General features: G+C 38.6%; 2 protein-coding genes across 2 annotated transcripts in view; one reads left to right on the forward strand and one right to left on the reverse strand.

The window, feature by feature from the left end:
• LOC143282064 (AP-5 complex subunit beta-1-like) overlaps positions 1 to 11,128 on the forward strand; it is a 40,388-nt gene extending 29,260 nt beyond the window's left edge. Inside the window, exons 16-23 of the mRNA XM_076587516.1 lie at positions 197 to 267; positions 1,201 to 1,274; positions 2,344 to 2,425; positions 3,769 to 3,798; positions 4,594 to 4,657; positions 6,331 to 6,513; positions 8,138 to 8,229; positions 9,571 to 11,128. Coding sequence (XP_076443631.1) covers positions 197 to 267; positions 1,201 to 1,274; positions 2,344 to 2,425; positions 3,769 to 3,798; positions 4,594 to 4,657; positions 6,331 to 6,513; positions 8,138 to 8,229; positions 9,571 to 9,734 — 760 coding nt within the window. The 3' untranslated portion in view covers positions 9,735 to 11,128. The remainder of the gene's footprint in view (positions 1 to 196; positions 268 to 1,200; positions 1,275 to 2,343; positions 2,426 to 3,768; positions 3,799 to 4,593; positions 4,658 to 6,330; positions 6,514 to 8,137; positions 8,230 to 9,570) is intronic.
• A 1,122-nt stretch (positions 11,129 to 12,250) lies between these two features.
• Positions 12,251 to 18,935, reverse strand: LOC143282472 (TM2 domain-containing protein 3-like). The gene is made up of 5 exons (XM_076588123.1): positions 18,784 to 18,935; positions 16,136 to 16,413; positions 14,842 to 15,016; positions 14,340 to 14,415; positions 12,251 to 13,846 (listed from the first exon to the last, which is right to left on the reverse strand). Exons 1-5 carry the CDS (start codon positions 18,851 to 18,853, stop codon positions 13,681 to 13,683), a joined length of 765 nt encoding a protein of 254 aa, XP_076444238.1. The 5' UTR covers positions 18,854 to 18,935; the 3' UTR covers positions 12,251 to 13,680.
• Between the last annotated feature and the right edge of the window lie 167 nt (positions 18,936 to 19,102).

Here is a 19,102-nt window from a genome sequence, read left to right on the forward strand (position 1 = left end):
TGAAAAAAGAATAAGAATGAAAGATGAAAATAAGGCAGATGAATCTAACAATTTTGAGTGGTGGTGTTCAGGATGGAACTGGATACTGCAGACTCATCAAACAGGGAAATAGTCGAGAGTGTGCTCTGGAAGTGCTCACCAGTTGGAGTGGTTAACTGATTGGTGGGTTGGTTGAATGTGTGGTGGATGTGTGCAGGTTGTTCGTAGCACCAGTCTTCACCACTCTGGAATCCCCTTCTGAATTCATCACAGTTCCTGATGTCAGTGGTGAGCAAAGCGTAACATGTTTTTTACTCTAAACTGATACAAACAGCCATTTCTCTACATCTTTTGTGTGTGTGTGTGTGTGTGTGTGTATAAAACCATCATCAACACAAACAATAACAATTAAACCCTCCAGTCAATTGAGTATAGTTTCAGCCTTTTGAGTCTGACTGTCAAATTCTTTCTTTAGTCAGTTTGTTTACACAAGTGAGTCAACAAAAGTGTTGCCTCAAAAGCAACATAGTACATAAGTAGAGAGACCAGTTTCCACCTTCAACAATGCTAGCTCTAAAAGCAGCAGTGATTGTGCTTTACAAATGCTTGTCTGTTTTTTGACTCACTTGTGTAAACAAAGTGAGTCTATGTTTTAACCCAGTGTTCGGTTGTCTGTGTGTGTGTGTGTGTGTGTGTCCGTGTGTCTGTGTGTCCGTGGTAAACTTTAACATTGACATTTTCTCTGCAAATACTTTGTCAGTTGACACCAAATTTGGCATAAAAATAGGAAAAATTTAGTTCTTTCCAGTCATCTTGTTTAAAACAATATTGCACCTCTGGGATGGGCACAAAAAACAAAAAAAAAGAAGCCTAATTATATGCAAACTGCATTTACTGTTATATTTATATTTTTTGTATTCTCTAAATTTAGCACTTTGACCTCTTATTCTGACACAACAGCAAGAGGAGTCATTATTATCATTTTTTGTTCAAACAGGAACTTCTTTTGCTAAGCATGGAATTTTTATTTATTTTGCAAACGTTTTGGTACAGATAGTAAAAAAGGGAAATTACTCTGTAATTAATGCTAGGGGACTTAATTTATCACAAGTGAGTCTTGAAGGCCTTGCCTCTCTTGTTTCCTCTTTCATTTGTTGTTATTGTGGGGGGGGTTTTCAGTATGGAAAGGGAAAGTTACTGTTGACTTTTGACTTGTTTCAGGTCAACTGGAGAGCTATTTCAGACATCTCAAGCACCTTGACTCAAAGATTGTGTATCAGTACAAACTGTGTCTGGTAAGTGCAGTTCCTCTTTCTCTCTCATTATAATTATTCTGTTATAATGATATTTGCTGTTTTTATATTGTCATCTGTTTAAAGTAACTTTATTGAAAAGTTGTTTTATTGTTGTTGTTACCTCGTTCACCCTCTCTCTCTCTCTCTACATTTTTTTTTTTTTTTTTTTTTTTTCATTTCTCATATATATTTAGATATATATATATTCCTTATATTTATTATATTTAATCATATATTCCTTTCATAAATTTCCTTCATGGCTTTTTGATTTTTCATTCTTGGACAGTTTTGCCATTCCAGTGTGTGTTACACATGCATTATTTTATCACTGGTTGCAGTAATGAGACACCAATTGAGAACTTTGTTACTATATGTGTGGAGCTGTGGGCTTGTGGTAACATGTCTGCCTAGAAAGCAATAGACTCTGAGCGCACAGAATCAATCCCACACTTACCAGTATTCTCCATTAGATCTTGAGTGGTGGTCTGGATGCTAGTCATTTGGATGAGATGATGAATTGATGTCCAATATGCAGCAAGTACCTAGCGCATGTAAAAGAACCCATGGCAGCAAAAGGGCTGTCCCTGGCAAAGTTCTGTAGAAGAAATCCACTATGACACGAAAGAACAAATACACTTGCTGGCAGAAGAAAAATGTGGCATTGGACTGTTGCAATATGCTCTCCCAGAGAAGAGCAGTCCGAACTTCACACAAAGGAATCTGTTGTGACAAAGAGTGATACAATACAATACAATACAATGTAGTGCGATGCGTTGTTATGCGATGCAATGTGATGCAATACGATTCGACACTATATGATACAATACGATACAATACAGTATGGTACAATCATTGTAGGATCAGTAGAATAAGTGTAATAATTATTTCTGTTGGTGGACCAATTGTCTTGGGCTTCTGGTAGACGTTGGCTTGTCGTGTCGCAGCCAATAACCTTCCTAGTTTCTGATTGGCTAATATCAACACAGGGGGGAGACTTCTTTTCCTTTGACAGAGGTCAAGGACCATTACTCTGCTATCTTTTGTCAGGCTTCATTTGGTTTACTTTCAGGATGAAGCATCACAGTATGAAGAGGTCAGTGCTGTTGGCATTCGTGTCCAGTCATCGGCAGAGTCGTTTTTACCAGTGCCAGGTAACCAAGTTTTGGTTCACCTTGTGTACCACTTTACCTCTTTGTTGCCTGCATGTGTGTAGTTCTTGAATCCTTTGACCTTATCGTTTGGTCTTTGCATTCTTGTGGACAGAAAGCGAATGTACCACTTTTGTCAGTCCCCTTTATTTTATTTTATTCTGTTTCGTATATTTCATATCATTTTATTCTATTTTATTTTATTCATTTGATTGTATATTTGTTTTGTTCATGTTTACTTCACTTGTAGAAATAATTATTTTGTTTGTTTTTTTTTTCCCCACTTAATTTTGGTTGTGATAGTGTCTCGATTGTGGTGAGTTCTGTTAGCCATTTGCCTTCAGGCCACGGCACAGAAATTTACTTTGGAGAGGAACCAGCCTGGATCTTCATGACAGCAGCATCCTTGTCACAAAAAAATTATTTCACATTTTGTGTCTGTCATACCTCACTCTTAATAATGATGATAACAATGATAATAGAAATAATAATGATAATGATGATGATAATAATAGTAGTAATAATAATAATATATTTATATAGCGCTGAATCAAAGCAAATCAAAACACTTTCACTCACAACTTTCACACGCACTGTATAACTCTGAACCAAAGGCAGCCAATCAAATCAAATCAAGTCATGTTGCTTACACCCCAGCCGATTGCAGAAGGCCATTTCAGGACTGTTCGCACGTCAGTTCTTAAAATCAGTTGAGGAACACAAAACAATGTTGAAAGGTTAAGATGTTAAAAGAACCAGTTCACATACTTCTCACTCGAACCGCATGAAGCTGACACCACGTTAAAAATATTGTGACAGTGTTAAAAGTTCACACCAGTGACTTAACTCTCAGACTACTTAAAATTCAAATCAAGTTGGAAACATACATAGTCTTCAGGAGGTGCATGGGGACTGGTTTTTTAGGGTTGTGGTCATGGTCTCCATTCATGGTGGATACTAATCCATTTCAGGTCCTTGACCTAGTGACTATTACCACCAGAAAGGCCATTGTACATTACAGAGTCATGCATGTGTTGAAAAGGAGATTATCATGCATTGCTGAATAAGATTTAGTTTCAGTTTCATCGAGGCATCATTGTGCAGACTGACCAGTACATGTATACACTTATATGTGTATATGTTGAATATGTGTCAGTGAACCTCACAATAAGAAAAAATAATAAAACTTGGCATTTATTGTTTCTTGGCTTTAAAAAAATTCTGGAGGCAAGGGGAGGGGAGTAAGCTCTATGCACATATATTTTAAGGATAAATTATGAAACTGGTAAGGACCACATATCACTGATGAATATTTCAGGCTTTAAAAAAAATCCCATCTGTTGCAGATATCAACTTGATGTCATTAACAAAATTAGGTAAGTATGTTTAATGTTTTGGGGTCTTTAACAGGATTTGGTGTATGTGTTTATGTTTCCTTCTCTGTGTATGTGCTTCAGTCTGAGCTTTGAAATAGACAAGTGAAAGTTCGTACAGAAAAGGGATAAAATGTGTTATGCTGTGTGCAGTGACAGTTCCTTTTGCGTATGTTTACATCACAGATTTGGGAGCAAATTATGATTTTGTGTGATTTATTTTTCAAATATTTCACTGCCATTTCATGTCATTTAATGATTTCATGTTCTTTTTATACTGCTTCATTGAATTTTAAGCATATAAAAAAAATACATAGCGATCCATTTCAGAAACCTTTGAGTGATCGTGAATATCTGGTTTATGTTGTATTAGCATTATGCATTCTTGTTGTTTTAAGTTTGTCTGATTTGGGGTTCTTAAAAATTAGAACTCGATACCAATGTTTGTATGTTTGTATATGGGGGAAGTGTCATAGAGTCTGTGAGTGTGTGTGTGCGCGTGGTTTATGTGTGTGTGTGCATACGTGGTTTTTTTTGTGTGTGTATGTATATGTGTGTGTGTGTGTGTGTGTGTGCTTTTCTACCTGTGTCTGTGGTGTGTATGTGTGTGTCTGTGTTTGTGTGTGTGTGTGTGCAAGTACATGGATGCACATATATGTGCATTTGTGTGTGTACAAACATGTGCAGATAAATTCATGCGTGCACATGTCCACAAGTGACACAATTGGTGTGGGTGGTAATTCTTTTTTCTGGTAAATGCCAATTATTTGACAATTAGTTTTGTTTTGTTTTGTGCAGGCAGTAAAGAAGTTGGGATAAACTTGGTGCCTACACTACCACAGCCTTGTGTCTTCAGCATTCAGTGAGTAATTGTATTATTGTATTACTCTTTTTTTGTCACAACAGATTTCTCTGTGTGAAATTTGGGCTGCTCTCGAGAGCGTGTTGCTACACTGACAACACCACCCATTTTTGTTGTTGCTTTTTTCTGCCTGGAATTTTAGTTGTTTTCCTATTGAAGTGGATTTTTCTACAGAATTTTGCCAGGGACAACCCTTTTGTTGCCATGGATTTGTGTGTGCAAAATGCATGCTGCACACGGGTCCTCAGTTTATTGTCTCATCTGAATGACTAGTATCCAGACCACCACTCAAGGTCTAGTGGAGGGGGAGAAAATAGCGCCAAGTGTGGGATTCAATCCCTTGCACTCAGATTCTCTGGCTTCCTAGGTGGACACATTGCCACCTCAGCAATGTTTGTGTAAGAGCTGATAGTCATACACTATGTACACAAGAATAATGTAAAGTGTCTGTTCACCTGTTTTTTGTGAACAAAGAGACAAGGTTTATGACTCCAATTTCATTGCATTTGTGCTTTTTGATTTAACTGTATGGTGTCATCTATTTTGTGGGTTCACAATAAAAGCTGTGTGTAGTGAATCAGAACAGCCTCAAACAGCAATGTTCAAATCTCAAGCTTCTTGAAGTATTAATGCTTGAATCTTATGAACATCAGTCTCTACTGTTACAGTCAGACTTGAATATTGTAAAAAGACTTCGCAGTTGTGTGGCTGTTACTTAACCCATTCAATGGGGAGTTTATAATAATAATAAAAATAAGAAGAAGAAGAATAGTTTATTTATATTGCGCCTTTCATTAAAATACAGTAATGCTCAAGGTACATTACATGAGTAAAATATAACACAATTAAAAACTCCATACACAAAATCACATCCACATGCTCCAAAAACTGCCGAAAACCATTCCGTGTGACAAAACAGTCACCTTAAACAGCCACGAACTGGTCACCAGGCTTCCATACCTTGTTGCTGTTTTTCCTCCAGATTACGTGTGGTCGCATCTGGAAATATTGTAGAAATTAGTTCCTTTTCCTTGCAATTTATTCATGTGTAGGAACATGAACGTTGTAATGGGACAAATTTTGACACCAGAACAATTATCGGGTGCAGGGCGTAATGAGTTGATAGGACTGAAATGATGTTCCAGGGTCATGTTTTCAACACAAGACTACCTCACACTGTGTGGATTATTTTCTTGCCACCCATCTGTCAACCTGAATTCTGCCATCATATTTTCTAAACTTTCTTTTGATTTGGGGTTATTTCTATTGTTGTAATTATCATAATCTGATAATATCGAGAACCAGATTCCAATCACCAACTAATACAAGGACGTGATTACCGTACTTTCCTATTGTGTCCTTTAGATTTTCGTAAAATTCAATGCTATCTATATTTGAACCATAAACATTAATTAGCAGAGTATCTTTCTCCATAACTCTTAATGACATAATGATAAATCCACAGGTCAAGGTTTTCCATGGCAGAGAGTACTCAATAGATTTTTTTTAAATTTCTTATATGAGATCTTATATTGAATTTTGATGATGCAGATATTATACCAGGGTAAAGAATGGATCACTCAATAGTTAACTCTGGAACTTGGAATTTTTATTCCAGAGTAATGCTGTGGTGCAGGGCACAGTGAGTCAACAGGGTTGAAATGATGTTCCAGGGTCATGTTTTCAACACAAGACTACCTCACAGTGTCCACAACTTTGCCACCTATAGAGGTGACCTTCAGTGACCTGATCATGGTGCTGCCATGGCAGCAGCTAGGGGTTGCCGAGCAGCAGGACAAGCACAGAGTGTTTGATGAACTGTGGACCATGCTGACTGGCAGTGGCTCCGGGGAAAGGTGGGCACTGATGACAGTTTCTATTAGGAGGCATAACTTTCCCAAGAATATATTTTAATTAGTTTGCTTATTTATTTTGTATTCTTATTTTATTTACTTTTCATATAAATGTTTTTACACAAACCTAGGATAGGCCCTCAAGGCTTGATCAGCACATTATGTTTATTTGAAGGTCGACCATCCGCCTTTTTTTATTTTTTTATTCAGCAGTAGCTGAGTAGTAAAAGTGTTTGACTTTCAATCTGAGGGTCCCACGTTCAAATCTCAGTAACGGCACCTGGTGGGTAAAGGGTGGAGATTTTTCTCATCTCCCAGGTCAACATATTGGCAGACCTGCTTGTGCGTGAACCCCCTTCATGTGTATACACATGCAGAATATCAAATAAGCACATTAAAGATCTTGTAATCCGTATGACTGTCAGTGTTCGTCGGGTTATGGAAAGAAGGACATAACCAGCATGCTTACCCCTCAGAAATGAGTATGGCTGCCTACATGGTGGGGTAAATAAACAAAAACAGTCATACATGTAAAATGTTACATGTTTGTCTGAGTGTGTATGTTTGCGTGCCTGAAATCTGATTGAATGACACAGTAAACGAAAGATGAGCGCCCAGTGGCAGCCGTCAGTCGGCTCTACCCAGGTAGGCAGACTGTTCTGCAAATGACCCTGTGTTTGTAAAGTGCTTAGAGCTTTGTCTCCGACCGAGGATAGGAGCTGTACAAGTATCCAAATCATCATCACATGTGGCGTAGCGTACATGGATCTGTCCACACGCTCTAAAACCTCCTTGAAAAAACTGAGGGCATCAAAGCGTGCTGATTGACTCATGAATGCCACACCACATCTGCTTTGATAAAAATATTTTTAAAATGGAGGTGAACAGATGCCTAACCTACATATAGATCTATTGCACTAGTCTGGCTGGGTGATGACAAACAAACGTGAAATTTAATGATTAATGAAACAGTTTTCTCTCTCTCTCTCTCGTTTTCTAAAATACAAATGCAGACCTGTTCTCCCTTCCTCTTTTTTATGACACAAAAGTGTGAAGCAATACAGTGTTCATTCTGAACTGTTTTCTTTCAGATCTTTAATGTTGATCCTATTCTTTGTAACAGCTGTTGACCACCAGTACTGGACAAGAAGCTTTGTGTATCTCAGCACTGTTTGTGATATTTGCTGCCACAAATAGTTATCTTTTCTACTTGCCTGTGCTTAGTCTGCTTGAGTGCTGAAGCACTGAATCTTTTGTGAATATGAATGCATATTTTGCTTTTGGTTGTGCTTGTGTGTGTGAGAGAGAGTGAGTGTTTGACAATGTGTATGCATGTGTTTATTGTAGTGCATAATGTTATCAGTTTGTGTATGTACATCTAATTTCTATTTAAGGTTGCACAGTGTAATCAGTTTGGGGTGGGTTCATGTACGCGAGCATGTGCTCGTATATATGTGGGTGTGGGTGTGTGCGTGTTTATCTCTGTACAAACAGAAGTTGTAAAGTTGTAGCAGTGGTAAATATGTCTGCATTTGTTGGAAAAGGTAACTCTTCACCAGTTACAATCACTCTTACTATACTCAGTTTACATCTAAGTAACCTGTGTTTAATTTACCTGTGAATGCAGCAACCAAGGAGTGGAGTCAGTGAAAGTTCTGAAGTGCACTGCAGACAAGATCCGTCGGGCTCTGAAGGATTTCCAGGTCCCTGCCATTCCAGGTGATAATGGACTGAGTGGGTCAAGGTTTTCGTAGGGGTGGGAGTCACTGGTTTGGGGTTAATGTCCTAGTTTAGTATCCTAAATTCTTGGATCAAAAACCAAACATTCTGTGCATTTTGTGTGTGGAGGGAGGTGGCAGAGTGGTTAAGACACTTAACTGCCAGTACATTGTCCGTGAGGGTCTGGGTTCGATTCCTGCTCCCATCCTTTCTCACAAGTTTGACTGGAAAATAAAGCTGTGTCTAGTCATTTAGATGATAAACTGAGGTCCTGTCTGCAACCTGCACTTGGCGCACTGAAAAAGAAGCCAGGGCAACAAAACTGTTGTGGCAAAATTCTTTGGAAGATGCCCACTCTGATGATTGCACAAATATACATGCATGTACTCAAGGCATGGCTAGTGCGTTTGATTATACTGCTGTCGGGTATCTGTTTAGCAGTAGCGTATATGGATTTCTCCAAACACAGTAACACTTCCTTGAGAAAGTGAAACTCAGATTGAAACTTGTGCGTTTTGCAATGCAGGCACATGACAAATGACATATTGTGTGTAATCGACCCTTATAATCAAGAATTAGGCATAGCACAATGTAAAATGACTCATATCATGAACATGAATTGAAAAAAGTTGTCGCAAGCTGCCATGTGTTTTTGTTAGCCTTCACATAGTTTGTGGGGAAAAAAATGGAAAGAGATTTAAAAATTTTATTTATTTACACACTTTAAAATTATTTAATAAATTTACATGTCTTACAACACAAAATATCTGCATCCACAGTACCTTTCCCTTGTAGATGCTTTGACAGAATTGGTTAGGTTTTGATTTCTGTTCACCAGTGATCAGAGTCGAGGCCCAGTTTCAGCTTGGTGTTGTGTCCTTGAGAAAGGCACTTTATTCTGATTTTCCTTACTCACCCAGGTGTGCATGGGTACCAAGCTTTGCTTTGGGATGGTTAAAGCAACGGAAGGAGAGGATTGGGCCCTGTCCTCCTGCACCAAACACTCAGTGCAGTGGATATAAATTCACTGTCCTGATGGCCCTAGAAGGCTGTGGGACTCTGACCTTTTAACCCCTATTACATTTTCCAGACAAGACCAGATATTCCACCATCCCTCTACCCTGTTCCCTCGACTCAACCATTCAACTTTCCCCTTTTCTCCTAAATGATAACATTTGAATGTGAAAATTGATACTCCCCCGACTCACCATTCAACCCCCTTCTCTCTGACCTTTTAAATGATAACATTCAGTTGTGAAAATTGATACTTTTTGTACAAAATGTCCACAATTTCCAGTACATGGCACGGGACATTAAACAAAATTCCTCCTCCTCCTCCAGACCAGACAGTTGACAAGTTCATCCTCTTCCTTCCCCCCTGCTTCCACGTGCTGCTGAGGGTGTTCCCCCAGGCCAGCAACCAGGTGGTGTCCATTGCCACTGACCACTGGAAGATCCTGCCCTGCCTCAGCAACTTCCTCAACTCTGTGGAGTCGTCCTCCTGATGCCTGTCTCTGTGCAACACGCGTGGCACTTACATCATCACCATCATCAGTCCCTCAACTTGGGAGTCGTGGGGGGAGACATGAGGGCTGAAGAGACAGTTAAGTTCCTCCAAGCTGTTTTGCTTGCCACTGTCACAAGATCATTTCTGTATGCATCTTGAAATCGGCATGCGAAATGATCCATGAAGGATTGTTTCTTGACTCTGCCAAACCCAGGAGAATCAAATGAACTGATGCTGTGCAGAGTTGGTGATAATTTCTCCAACAGACTGCAGGAGATTGGTGTATCCACAATCCTAGTGGAGTTGTCCTGCATCCGTTCTGCAGTCAGTTCTTCAGAAAGAGTTCTGTTGGTGCTGTGTTCCTGTGAAACCAAATGGAAGTGCAATTCACCTGTGATAACATTCTTGGTAGTTCTGAAACAGCAAAGAATTTGGATGTTGATGGCAGTGTGATATGTTTGTTATTTTTTATTATTGTATTTGGAGTGGTATGGTGATCATTAATTTTCCTTTCTATGTATGAAAATCTTTATTACAGAGGGCAACATGTAAATGAAAATAGCACTGATAGGCGAAGTTTCAGAAATAGTTTTGTTTCTTTGCATGTGGCTGTGAAGCACGTATGTGAGGGTGAGCGCATGCATGCAAGTATGCAGGCTCATGCTGTAAGAGGTGAAAAAAAACCTTTTTGACATTCCAGCTGATGGTGTAACTCACTGAATTGAAGGAGAAGAAGATACAGACACCCTAATAATCTGCTGTTCATTTCATAATTTGCAGCAATATTTGTGGAGTTTGGTTTTTTATAATTTCTGCTTCTTATGTGTGTGTGTGAGTGACACAATGATGGGGAAAAGTGAGGTTGGTGGGGTTGATGAGGGGATTAGCTCAAGGGTTGGGGGTGGGTTCAGGAGTTGATTGGCTGGGGTCAGGGGTTGATTGGCTGGGTTCAGGGGTTGATTGAGTGGGACCTGGCTGGGGTCAGGGGTTGATTGAGTGGGACCTGGCTGGGGTCAGGGGTTGATTGAGTGGGACCTGGCTGGGGTCAGAGGTTGATTGAGTGGGACCTGGCTGGGGTCAGGGGTTGATTGAGTGGGACCTGGCTGGGGTCAGGGGTTGATTGGGACCTGGCTGTGGTCAGGGATTGATTGAGTGGGACCTGGCTGGGGTCAGGGGTTGAGTGGGACCTGGCTGGGGTCAGGGGTTGATTGAGTGGGACAGAGGTTGATTGAGTTTGACCTATCTCATATTTAAAACATTTGTACCTTCTGTGAATGCCAGTTTCCACTCTGTGTGTATTTTGTGTAGGCTATAATTTGTGCAAACTATTTTGAACGTCAAACTTGAGGCAATCTGCTGAAAAAGAAGATTATAACCTATTATAATTATGAAGCATTTGATTCTTGTCTTTAGTGATAATTCCTCTGATTTAATCTTTGTGTGTGTGTGAGAGAGAGAGAGAGAGAGGGCATATATATGCACTTGTTCACTTAGTCATTACATTTTCAGTCACATCTTTATACACAAACATTTCCATGTCATTTGGTGTTGTCTGGTAGGTAGGTAATACCAAGAAAACATAATCATGACAAAATCAATCAGAACTATTTCATCAAGAAATCACAAGTGACAGCTTATGTTCCATTGTCACAATGAATTAATGTTTTATTGTGGGGAAAATGGATCAACAGAAAGCTTCTTTACACTGTGCCCTCACAAACAAAGTCAGAATTCCATATAGCTCATTCATGATCACAATTTTTCAGCCTAAACAAGTTTGCAAACAAAACTGAATAAAAAAAAATAAAGAAGTGAAACAGAACTGTATATTTTCTTTAGTGGTTTAATTTGAAAAAATAAATGTATCCAACATTTATCTGGAAATGAAATCACTAGCTATTACTGAGAGAGAAAAAAGACATGAAGCATTGTTACCTCATCTTTTTTCAACACAGACAGTGACACAACATCGTAGAATTGGAAGAAATATGTTTTTCATGAGATACAAAGACACATTATCCTATACAACATTATACAGATCCAACCATATAAAACAGCAGCAAAGTAAGCACACCTGCATCCACAAACACACACATACATATAAATACACAAAAATTCCAGTTACCAGCACCGATTTTCCCACTGTAATATCAAACCAACAGTTGTGAAAACTGAACTCTAATGTGCTGAAAGAACATACTTGGCAAAACACTCATACTTACACAGCCAAACATATTTATGGATAAAAAAAAAAGATGCAACACATACACACATGCAAATCCAAGTAATCCACAAAATTCAAATGTCTGAATATGATCCTGCAAACTGTATTTCTATCAGGAGAGTGTTTTGAGAGTATAGAGAACATCATTTCTGGGCCACAGCAATCCATGTGCACCTGCTTTCACAAACTGTTCATATTTTTTTCAATAATACCAAGATTGTGGAAACAGGTCAAGACAGAGCATGTTTTTTCTTCAGAGCAAAAATTATAATACAGTAATGCTCCGTGGGCTGCAACTCCCACGTTCACTCGTATATACACGAGTGGGCTTTTACATGTATGACCGTTTTTATCCCGCCATGTAGGCAGCCATACTCCGCTTTCGGGGGTGTGCATGCTGAGTATGTACTTGTTTCCATAACCCACCGAACCCTGACATCGATTACAGGATCTTTAACGTGCGTATTTGATCTTTTGCTTGCGTATACACACGAAGGGGGTTCAGGCACAAGCAGGTCTGCACATATGTTGACCTTGGAGATCGGAAAAATCTCCACCCTTTACCCACCAGGCGCCGTCACCGAGATTCGAACCCGGGACCCTCAGATTGAAAGTCCAACGCTTTAACCATTCGGCAATTGCGCCCGTCACAGTAATGCTCAAAATCTCTAATATAGATATTTTACATGATGTCCATACCTGTCGGGGAATGTGAAATGATTTCATAAGAATTCTTCTAAATAACAAACATGATAACAAAAAAAAGCACACCTTATATCTACCTGTGTAAAAATAGCATAACTTACATACCTGTGTGACAATAGCATACCTTGCAGTATGAGGAGTTAACATCATCAGACATAGCTGCTCTCATGACTATATGTACTGGGAAAGACAACACACATACACCATGCTCACACACGCGTATGCACGCACACACACACTCATGCACAAAAGATGAAGTGTAGGGCAATATTTCTGGCCAAGAATTCCCACATAATCAACATGATCTCCTGCTTCTGTTACCCACTTCCCTCTCTAAACACACACACATACACATGCATTCAAAATTCCTGAAATGTTTGCACTTGCGGTCTTCTACAGGTGTTTAACAGTATGTGACTGCCTCTTTCAGTGTAAATTTCTCTCTCTCTCTCTCTCTCTCTCTCTCTGCTTTCAGTCATAGGTACACATTCACTGAGAATACTGCAACAAGTTCTTATAATTTTTTTTCATGGGCCTATGGCTATATGATTGCATCCTTTACTTTCTATCCTTTACTGTTGTGGTGTATGTCACCTGGACCCTTGTAACACTCTTTCAAGCAGATCCGTAAACATTTTCTCAATGATCCATCCATTCACCAGTGACAATGGTGCTGACATACTGGAAGAAAGAACCAAATGGATTGGACTGGACTATATTGCATTGTACTGTATTGTTCTTTTGTCACTACACATCTCTCTGTGTGAAATTCAGGCTGATGTCCCCTGGGAATGCACCTTGCTACAGAGACAGCACCACCTTTTTTTTTCTTCTTTTTTCTGCCAATAAATGTATTCCATTTCCTATCAAAGTGGATTTTTCTATAAAATTTGGCCAGGGACAACCCTTATGCTGCCATGGGTTCTTTTACAAGTGTTAAATGCAAGCTACACATGGGATCTGGGTTTATCATCTCATCCAAAGGACTGAGGTGCAGAATACAGCAGTAGTTCTGTCAGATGTACAGACTGCCGTCCTGAGGCCCAACGTATCCCACAGCGATGAGAATGACATCCACAATTGTCCACACACCCAGACCTCCAAAGCTGAACAGCTTCCCTATGCCCTCCCGCCATAGTCCCAGGTAGAAACGATCCACTCCAAAGCCTCCCAGTGTGACACTGGAAAAAAAAGAAGAAGAAAAAATGTAGTTATAAACACACACCATGAAACACACACACACACACAAACATTTTGTATGAAGCATCAAACTCTGTCAAAACTTTCTACTCTTTTCCAATAGCTATAAATGGTCCATGACAATTTATAATGTTACCAAACTGGCTTTCAAAACATTACAGTAGCACATTATATATCTAGCAAAGCAAACTAAAACAACAAGAACAGAATATGTCCAAGTGTACCAAGATCACAAGGAATATTGGGGGCAAGGGGGGGGATGAGCACATAATTCAGAATTCATAATAAAGCTTCTTTGTATGTAAAACCTTTACTGACATCAGTTGGCACCTTCAACACATTATTGGTGTTGAAAAAAATGCGCTTTACCTGGCTAAACTTCGCCCTGAGTGCACTATACTGATTTTGTAGAATATATTGTAGTTCAACATAAGTGCATATCAAATATAAAAGTTCCACAAGAAACTGGTTTACCTTAGAGCAAGTGCTGTGGACCATTTGTACCCCCTGGACCAATTACACGTTTGTTGTTTGTAAAAGCACCTTCGCCCTGAAACATGACATACAGATCAGCATGTCCATTTCAAGGACATAATGTACAAAAGGACTGACAGAAACATTGCCACTGTGTGCCAGTGACCTATGCAGACACAAAACAACAGATAAAAAAAAAGAAGTCTAAATCAGTGCCATCCATACGTAAAAAGTCTACCAGCAGATGAAAACAAGTCAGATTACAATCCAGTTTTCCAAAGATGACATCACTACTTGGAAAACAACATCCGCTGTTAGCAGAACCATAATGGAAGACTTTTCCTTTTTGACAGATGTGGTTTATAGGATGTGTGCTTATTATACTAGTTCAATATAACTTTTTTCTTTAAATTCAGGGGGTGCGCCATATGTGCTGCAGCATCTTGTAGGCCAAAAATTATGGTATATATATAGATATACACATATATATATCTGTACTGACCTAGGCAATAGACTGTCTTATTTGCCATGCACACAGCTGTATAGAAAGGCAAGGCAGGATAATAGCTGCGAGGTTTCAGCAGGGAACAGGACGTTGACTCGTTACACCTGTACTCCCACGGCTCCAACTGATAGCAGTATCGACACTGGAAGGTGCGGGTCATGGTGCGAGTTCCCTGAAACAAGCCCAAGATTAAAAATAATGAATACATATCCAGCGCTTTTTCTCAAAGAGAGCTCACACTGCTTTACATATGTGTACAAAACTCACTAAACTTTAAGTGATGAAATAATATACTAGATAAAAAAATCAGTTCACACACTCTTCGCAAACAAATATCTTGACATTATTCATCCAACTCACTTGCATACTCACCTACTCAAACACATACACATACAAATATTTATTTAAGTTTACAGTTTTAAAAATATTCATAGCATGGATGAGCAGCAGTTTATAACTGAGCATAAAGAGATCAGTACTATTTAAATATACCCAATGTGATCAAAATCTGCGCATCAGTTTTAAACATAAAAATTAACTGTGCTCATATGGGGGTAGTTTATTTTCAGGATAGCCACATGATATTTTTATACTTCTACTACAGCATGAATGTGTCCAAAGAATAACTCATTGTGAGATCTGGACCAAGAAACGATTTGATTTTATATTTACGCCTGCCAGTTCAACTGATCAGACAGCAGATGTCAGTTTGTCACTTCTGTAACTCTGCCTTTTGCAAAGTTCTCTTCAAAGTAAAAGGTTATTAAAGAAAAATAAAATAAATAAAACAAAAAACTTCCAGGATAAGGTCAGTTGGGTTGAAAATGATGTCCCCTGTTAAATTCATTTTTGCAGTGGTATATTTTCAAAAGTCCTTTTTTTTTTTTTTTTTGCTTGAGCAATCCTTCTTCAGACCAAATCCACAAAACTTCTGAAAAAGCATATTCTTGGACACATATATGGTTAAATGGAAATTTTCTTTTAACTTGTACTATATAACTTTTCACAGTTCAAGTGTCCCTATGGGCAATATATAAGGGCTAAAAAAAAACCAACTCAAAAATATAACTTCTTAACAAATCAAAGCAACAACAAAAAAACAAACACAAAAAACAATATAAAGGTAACATTCCTCTGACATGAAAAAATGCATTAAACAAGTGTCCAAGGATAGGCGCTATATAAGTACTTACATCATCATTTACTGACAAAGGCGCTATATAAGTACTCATATAATCATTTACTGATGAAGTTCACCAAGATGAATTGTCATTCAAAATCTGTATCTTACTCTGCAAACCACATTCGGCTTGACGTGACACAGTGCATCAAAGGTGGACCCATAGATGCAGGACGTGTTGACGTCACACTGCAGGCAGTCAGCATCAAGGTCGGCACAGAGCGCCTCCTCTGGACAGATGTCATCCACAGAAGCGTAACACTCTTCCCCTGTGTTATCTCCCTTCGTGGTGTTGGCACTGCCAGGCTTCGTCGAATTCATTTCCACAACAGATGTGACAGCATTTGCATCTGCCTTTGCCATGTCACTGTCGACATTTGGACTGTTTTCTGAAACACAAAGAACAATTTGTATGGAGTAATGTGTATCAATGTATTTTCAATCACTTTGAAACCCAACAAAGAAACAAAACTATGAATCCACAAAACTATGAATCCATCAGTTCTTTTTGGGTTTTTTGGGGGGGTTTTTGTGTGTTTTTTTTGTTGTTGCTGCCCTATCATCTGTATCATTATTCATTACTCCCACACTACTCATCCTGAACCCCCCTTACACAGCCACACCCAAGTTTGTCTGCTAGTCTCAATACCAGCAATTCACAGAGAACAATAGGTGAAAGTCACCAGAAGGCCACATAACAATGGGGACCCTACACCGCTAATGAGTCACTTTAAATTCTTATGTCATATATCTTTATCACTGAAAAAAAGACAGAAAGACAGAAAGCTGAGGGGTAAGTTGTACATAAAATCCTGAAATTTGTAGCTAAAAATTAACTGATCTTGATCTAGAATATATATACATATATATGTGCAAATTGTGTATGGAGTCCATAACTGGAAAAAGACCAAAAACTAACTGAAGATGCCTTAAGAAGAGCTACAAAATGTTTTCCAAGAATACAACTGGTACAAGATAAGGAGTATACACTATAAAGAAAAACTGAAAATCCTGAAACTGCACCCTGTGCATTATAAAAAAGTTTGTGGTGATCATATCGAGAAATGCTCATCTACCTGTGGTTTCTGTAACTGCAAAACTCTCTTTCAAGTCAATACGAACAGTCTAACAAGGGGATATGATTTTAAATTGAAAGAACAGTACTGCAAAACTAGACTACATTAACACTTCTTAAATCATGTTGTGGAAAAGTGGAACAAACTGGACTCAGATGCGATAAGCTCTCCAACTCTGAATGCCTCAAAAAAACAAAAACAAAAACAAAAAAACAAAAAAAAAAAAGCTTTGATTCCATGATGAAAAATCATGTACTGTCCCAGAGTTAGTCTTCCACTTGTGCCACGCTCACGCGTCTTTCCAGTCACAACAGTGCCCAGTTGGCACTTAAAATTGATAGAGGCGAAAGAAAATTAATCAAAAGACACACCAAGAAAGCAAGCTTGAACATGGTCGATCGAAATGTAAAGTGTCGTCTGCTGCAGCTCGCTTCGCTCAACAGCACCTCTGCACTTGTGTGATCAGATTGTGACATTCATGGTGTGTTAGCAATAAATGATGTTTCCTATCTTTAATGTTAAAAGAAAGGCTCCCGAAACAGAGACGAAAGCTCAGGATGACAAAGAATAAACAGCAGGAGTATGAATCAAAGCGCCAGCGCATGTACAATGAAGTCTGACAGAAAGACTTTCCTTGGCACACCACTGAAAGGAAGGAAGATGGCACCCAAGTGCTTGTGTGTGTGCTGTGTCAGAAGGAGACCGAACAGAGGGGAGGTGGGATTGGAAAAGCAAAAAATGAACTTGTTGATGGATCAAAAGTGATAAAAAAGGTTCACACTCCCAACTTCAAGTGCAAAAGTTGTCCGTGGAAAGGCAAGAAGCCAGAAAAAAGGTTGTGGCTCTGCTCTCCCTTGAGCTAGATGTGGCAGAAAGAGTAAAGAAGCTATCAACAGGCCCATGGGGTTCAGGCGTTTGGACATTTTAAATGCGGTTTTCCAAACATCAACACAAATGCATATTATAACTCAAAGATCTTATTTCATTTTATTATGCTGGCACCCAAAACCACAATTGGGCAATCAAATGTTTTGTCCAGAGTGCCTGACTGGCACTCAAAAAAAAAAAAAGAGTTAAATTTGAACCATCCCTGGTCACAGTCAAAAGACTGTATCGGACTAGATAAAAAGTTAAAGCAGACCAAGAGAGATCATCAACATCATACATAATCTGAACAGCATTACCACTGCATATTAAATCACATTAAATTATCATATTACAATCAACTAGACGTTTCCTAAAGATTCTTCTCCACTTTTTTAATGTTAATGAAAATTTACCACACAAGTTTACAAAACAAAGTAAGGATTGTGCGAAAGGCTCATAGCTTGTTTTGTCCCTACTCTACTTCTACTAGTTACCACTGTCTGCAAAGTTCTTCCCATTATCATACTATGGCAAGATAATGTCATCAGTACAGTGAAAGTGAACATGATATACCCAGTAGATAGAAATTATTAATGTTTACATGATACAGATCTACAACAACAAAGCTGAAGTTTCTTGCTTTGCAATTCGAAGATCGTAACAATGACGTCAGGGCGAGTAAAAAAAATCAAAAAATCAAAAATAAATCAAATATATGACACTGAGTGACTGACAGAATGTTCACAATTAAACAGTTTCAACCACAAAGTGTGATGAAAGAGAATTTTACAAATCAACTTTTGCGATAATACTTACTGTCCTGTTCGACATTCGAAGCAAAAACCAGAACAAATGCTGATATTAAAACTGACTGTTTCAATATCATGCTGATTGTTGCCCGTTAACTGATCTAAATTCAGTTTCACAGTATTCTACTTTCCCATTCTGTCGATTTTATTCTCCGTTGTTTTCCGCATTGAAGAGTGTATTAGAGTTGTCTTTCATTGAGGGATGGATCGTTTCATTAAGAAAACAAATGTCTTTAATTATTTATAAAAGCGTATATCTTATGTATGTTGGATTTTCCTAATATGATATAACTATTAATGTAATGTATATATATTTTCTGTGGACT

This window comes from Babylonia areolata, chromosome 5 (genome assembly GCF_041734735.1).
Source record: "Babylonia areolata isolate BAREFJ2019XMU chromosome 5, ASM4173473v1, whole genome shotgun sequence".
Taxonomy (NCBI): Eukaryota; Metazoa; Mollusca; class Gastropoda; order Neogastropoda; family Buccinidae; genus Babylonia; species Babylonia areolata.

Bases quoted from the DNA above. Each gene is read 5' to 3' on its own strand.
- LOC143282472 (XM_076588123.1), bottom strand. From the start codon at position 18,853: ATGATATTGAAACAGTCAGTTTTAATATCAGCATTTGTTCTGGTTTTT. The intron at 16,414-18,783 runs GTAAGTATTATC...TTTGTGTTTCAG, and splicing joins TTCGAATGTCGAACAGGACA to AAAACAGTCCAAATGTCGAC. The intron at 15,017-16,135 runs GTAAGATACAGA...GGCTTGTTTCAG, and splicing joins AGCCGAATGTGGTTTGCAGA to GGAACTCGCACCATGACCCG.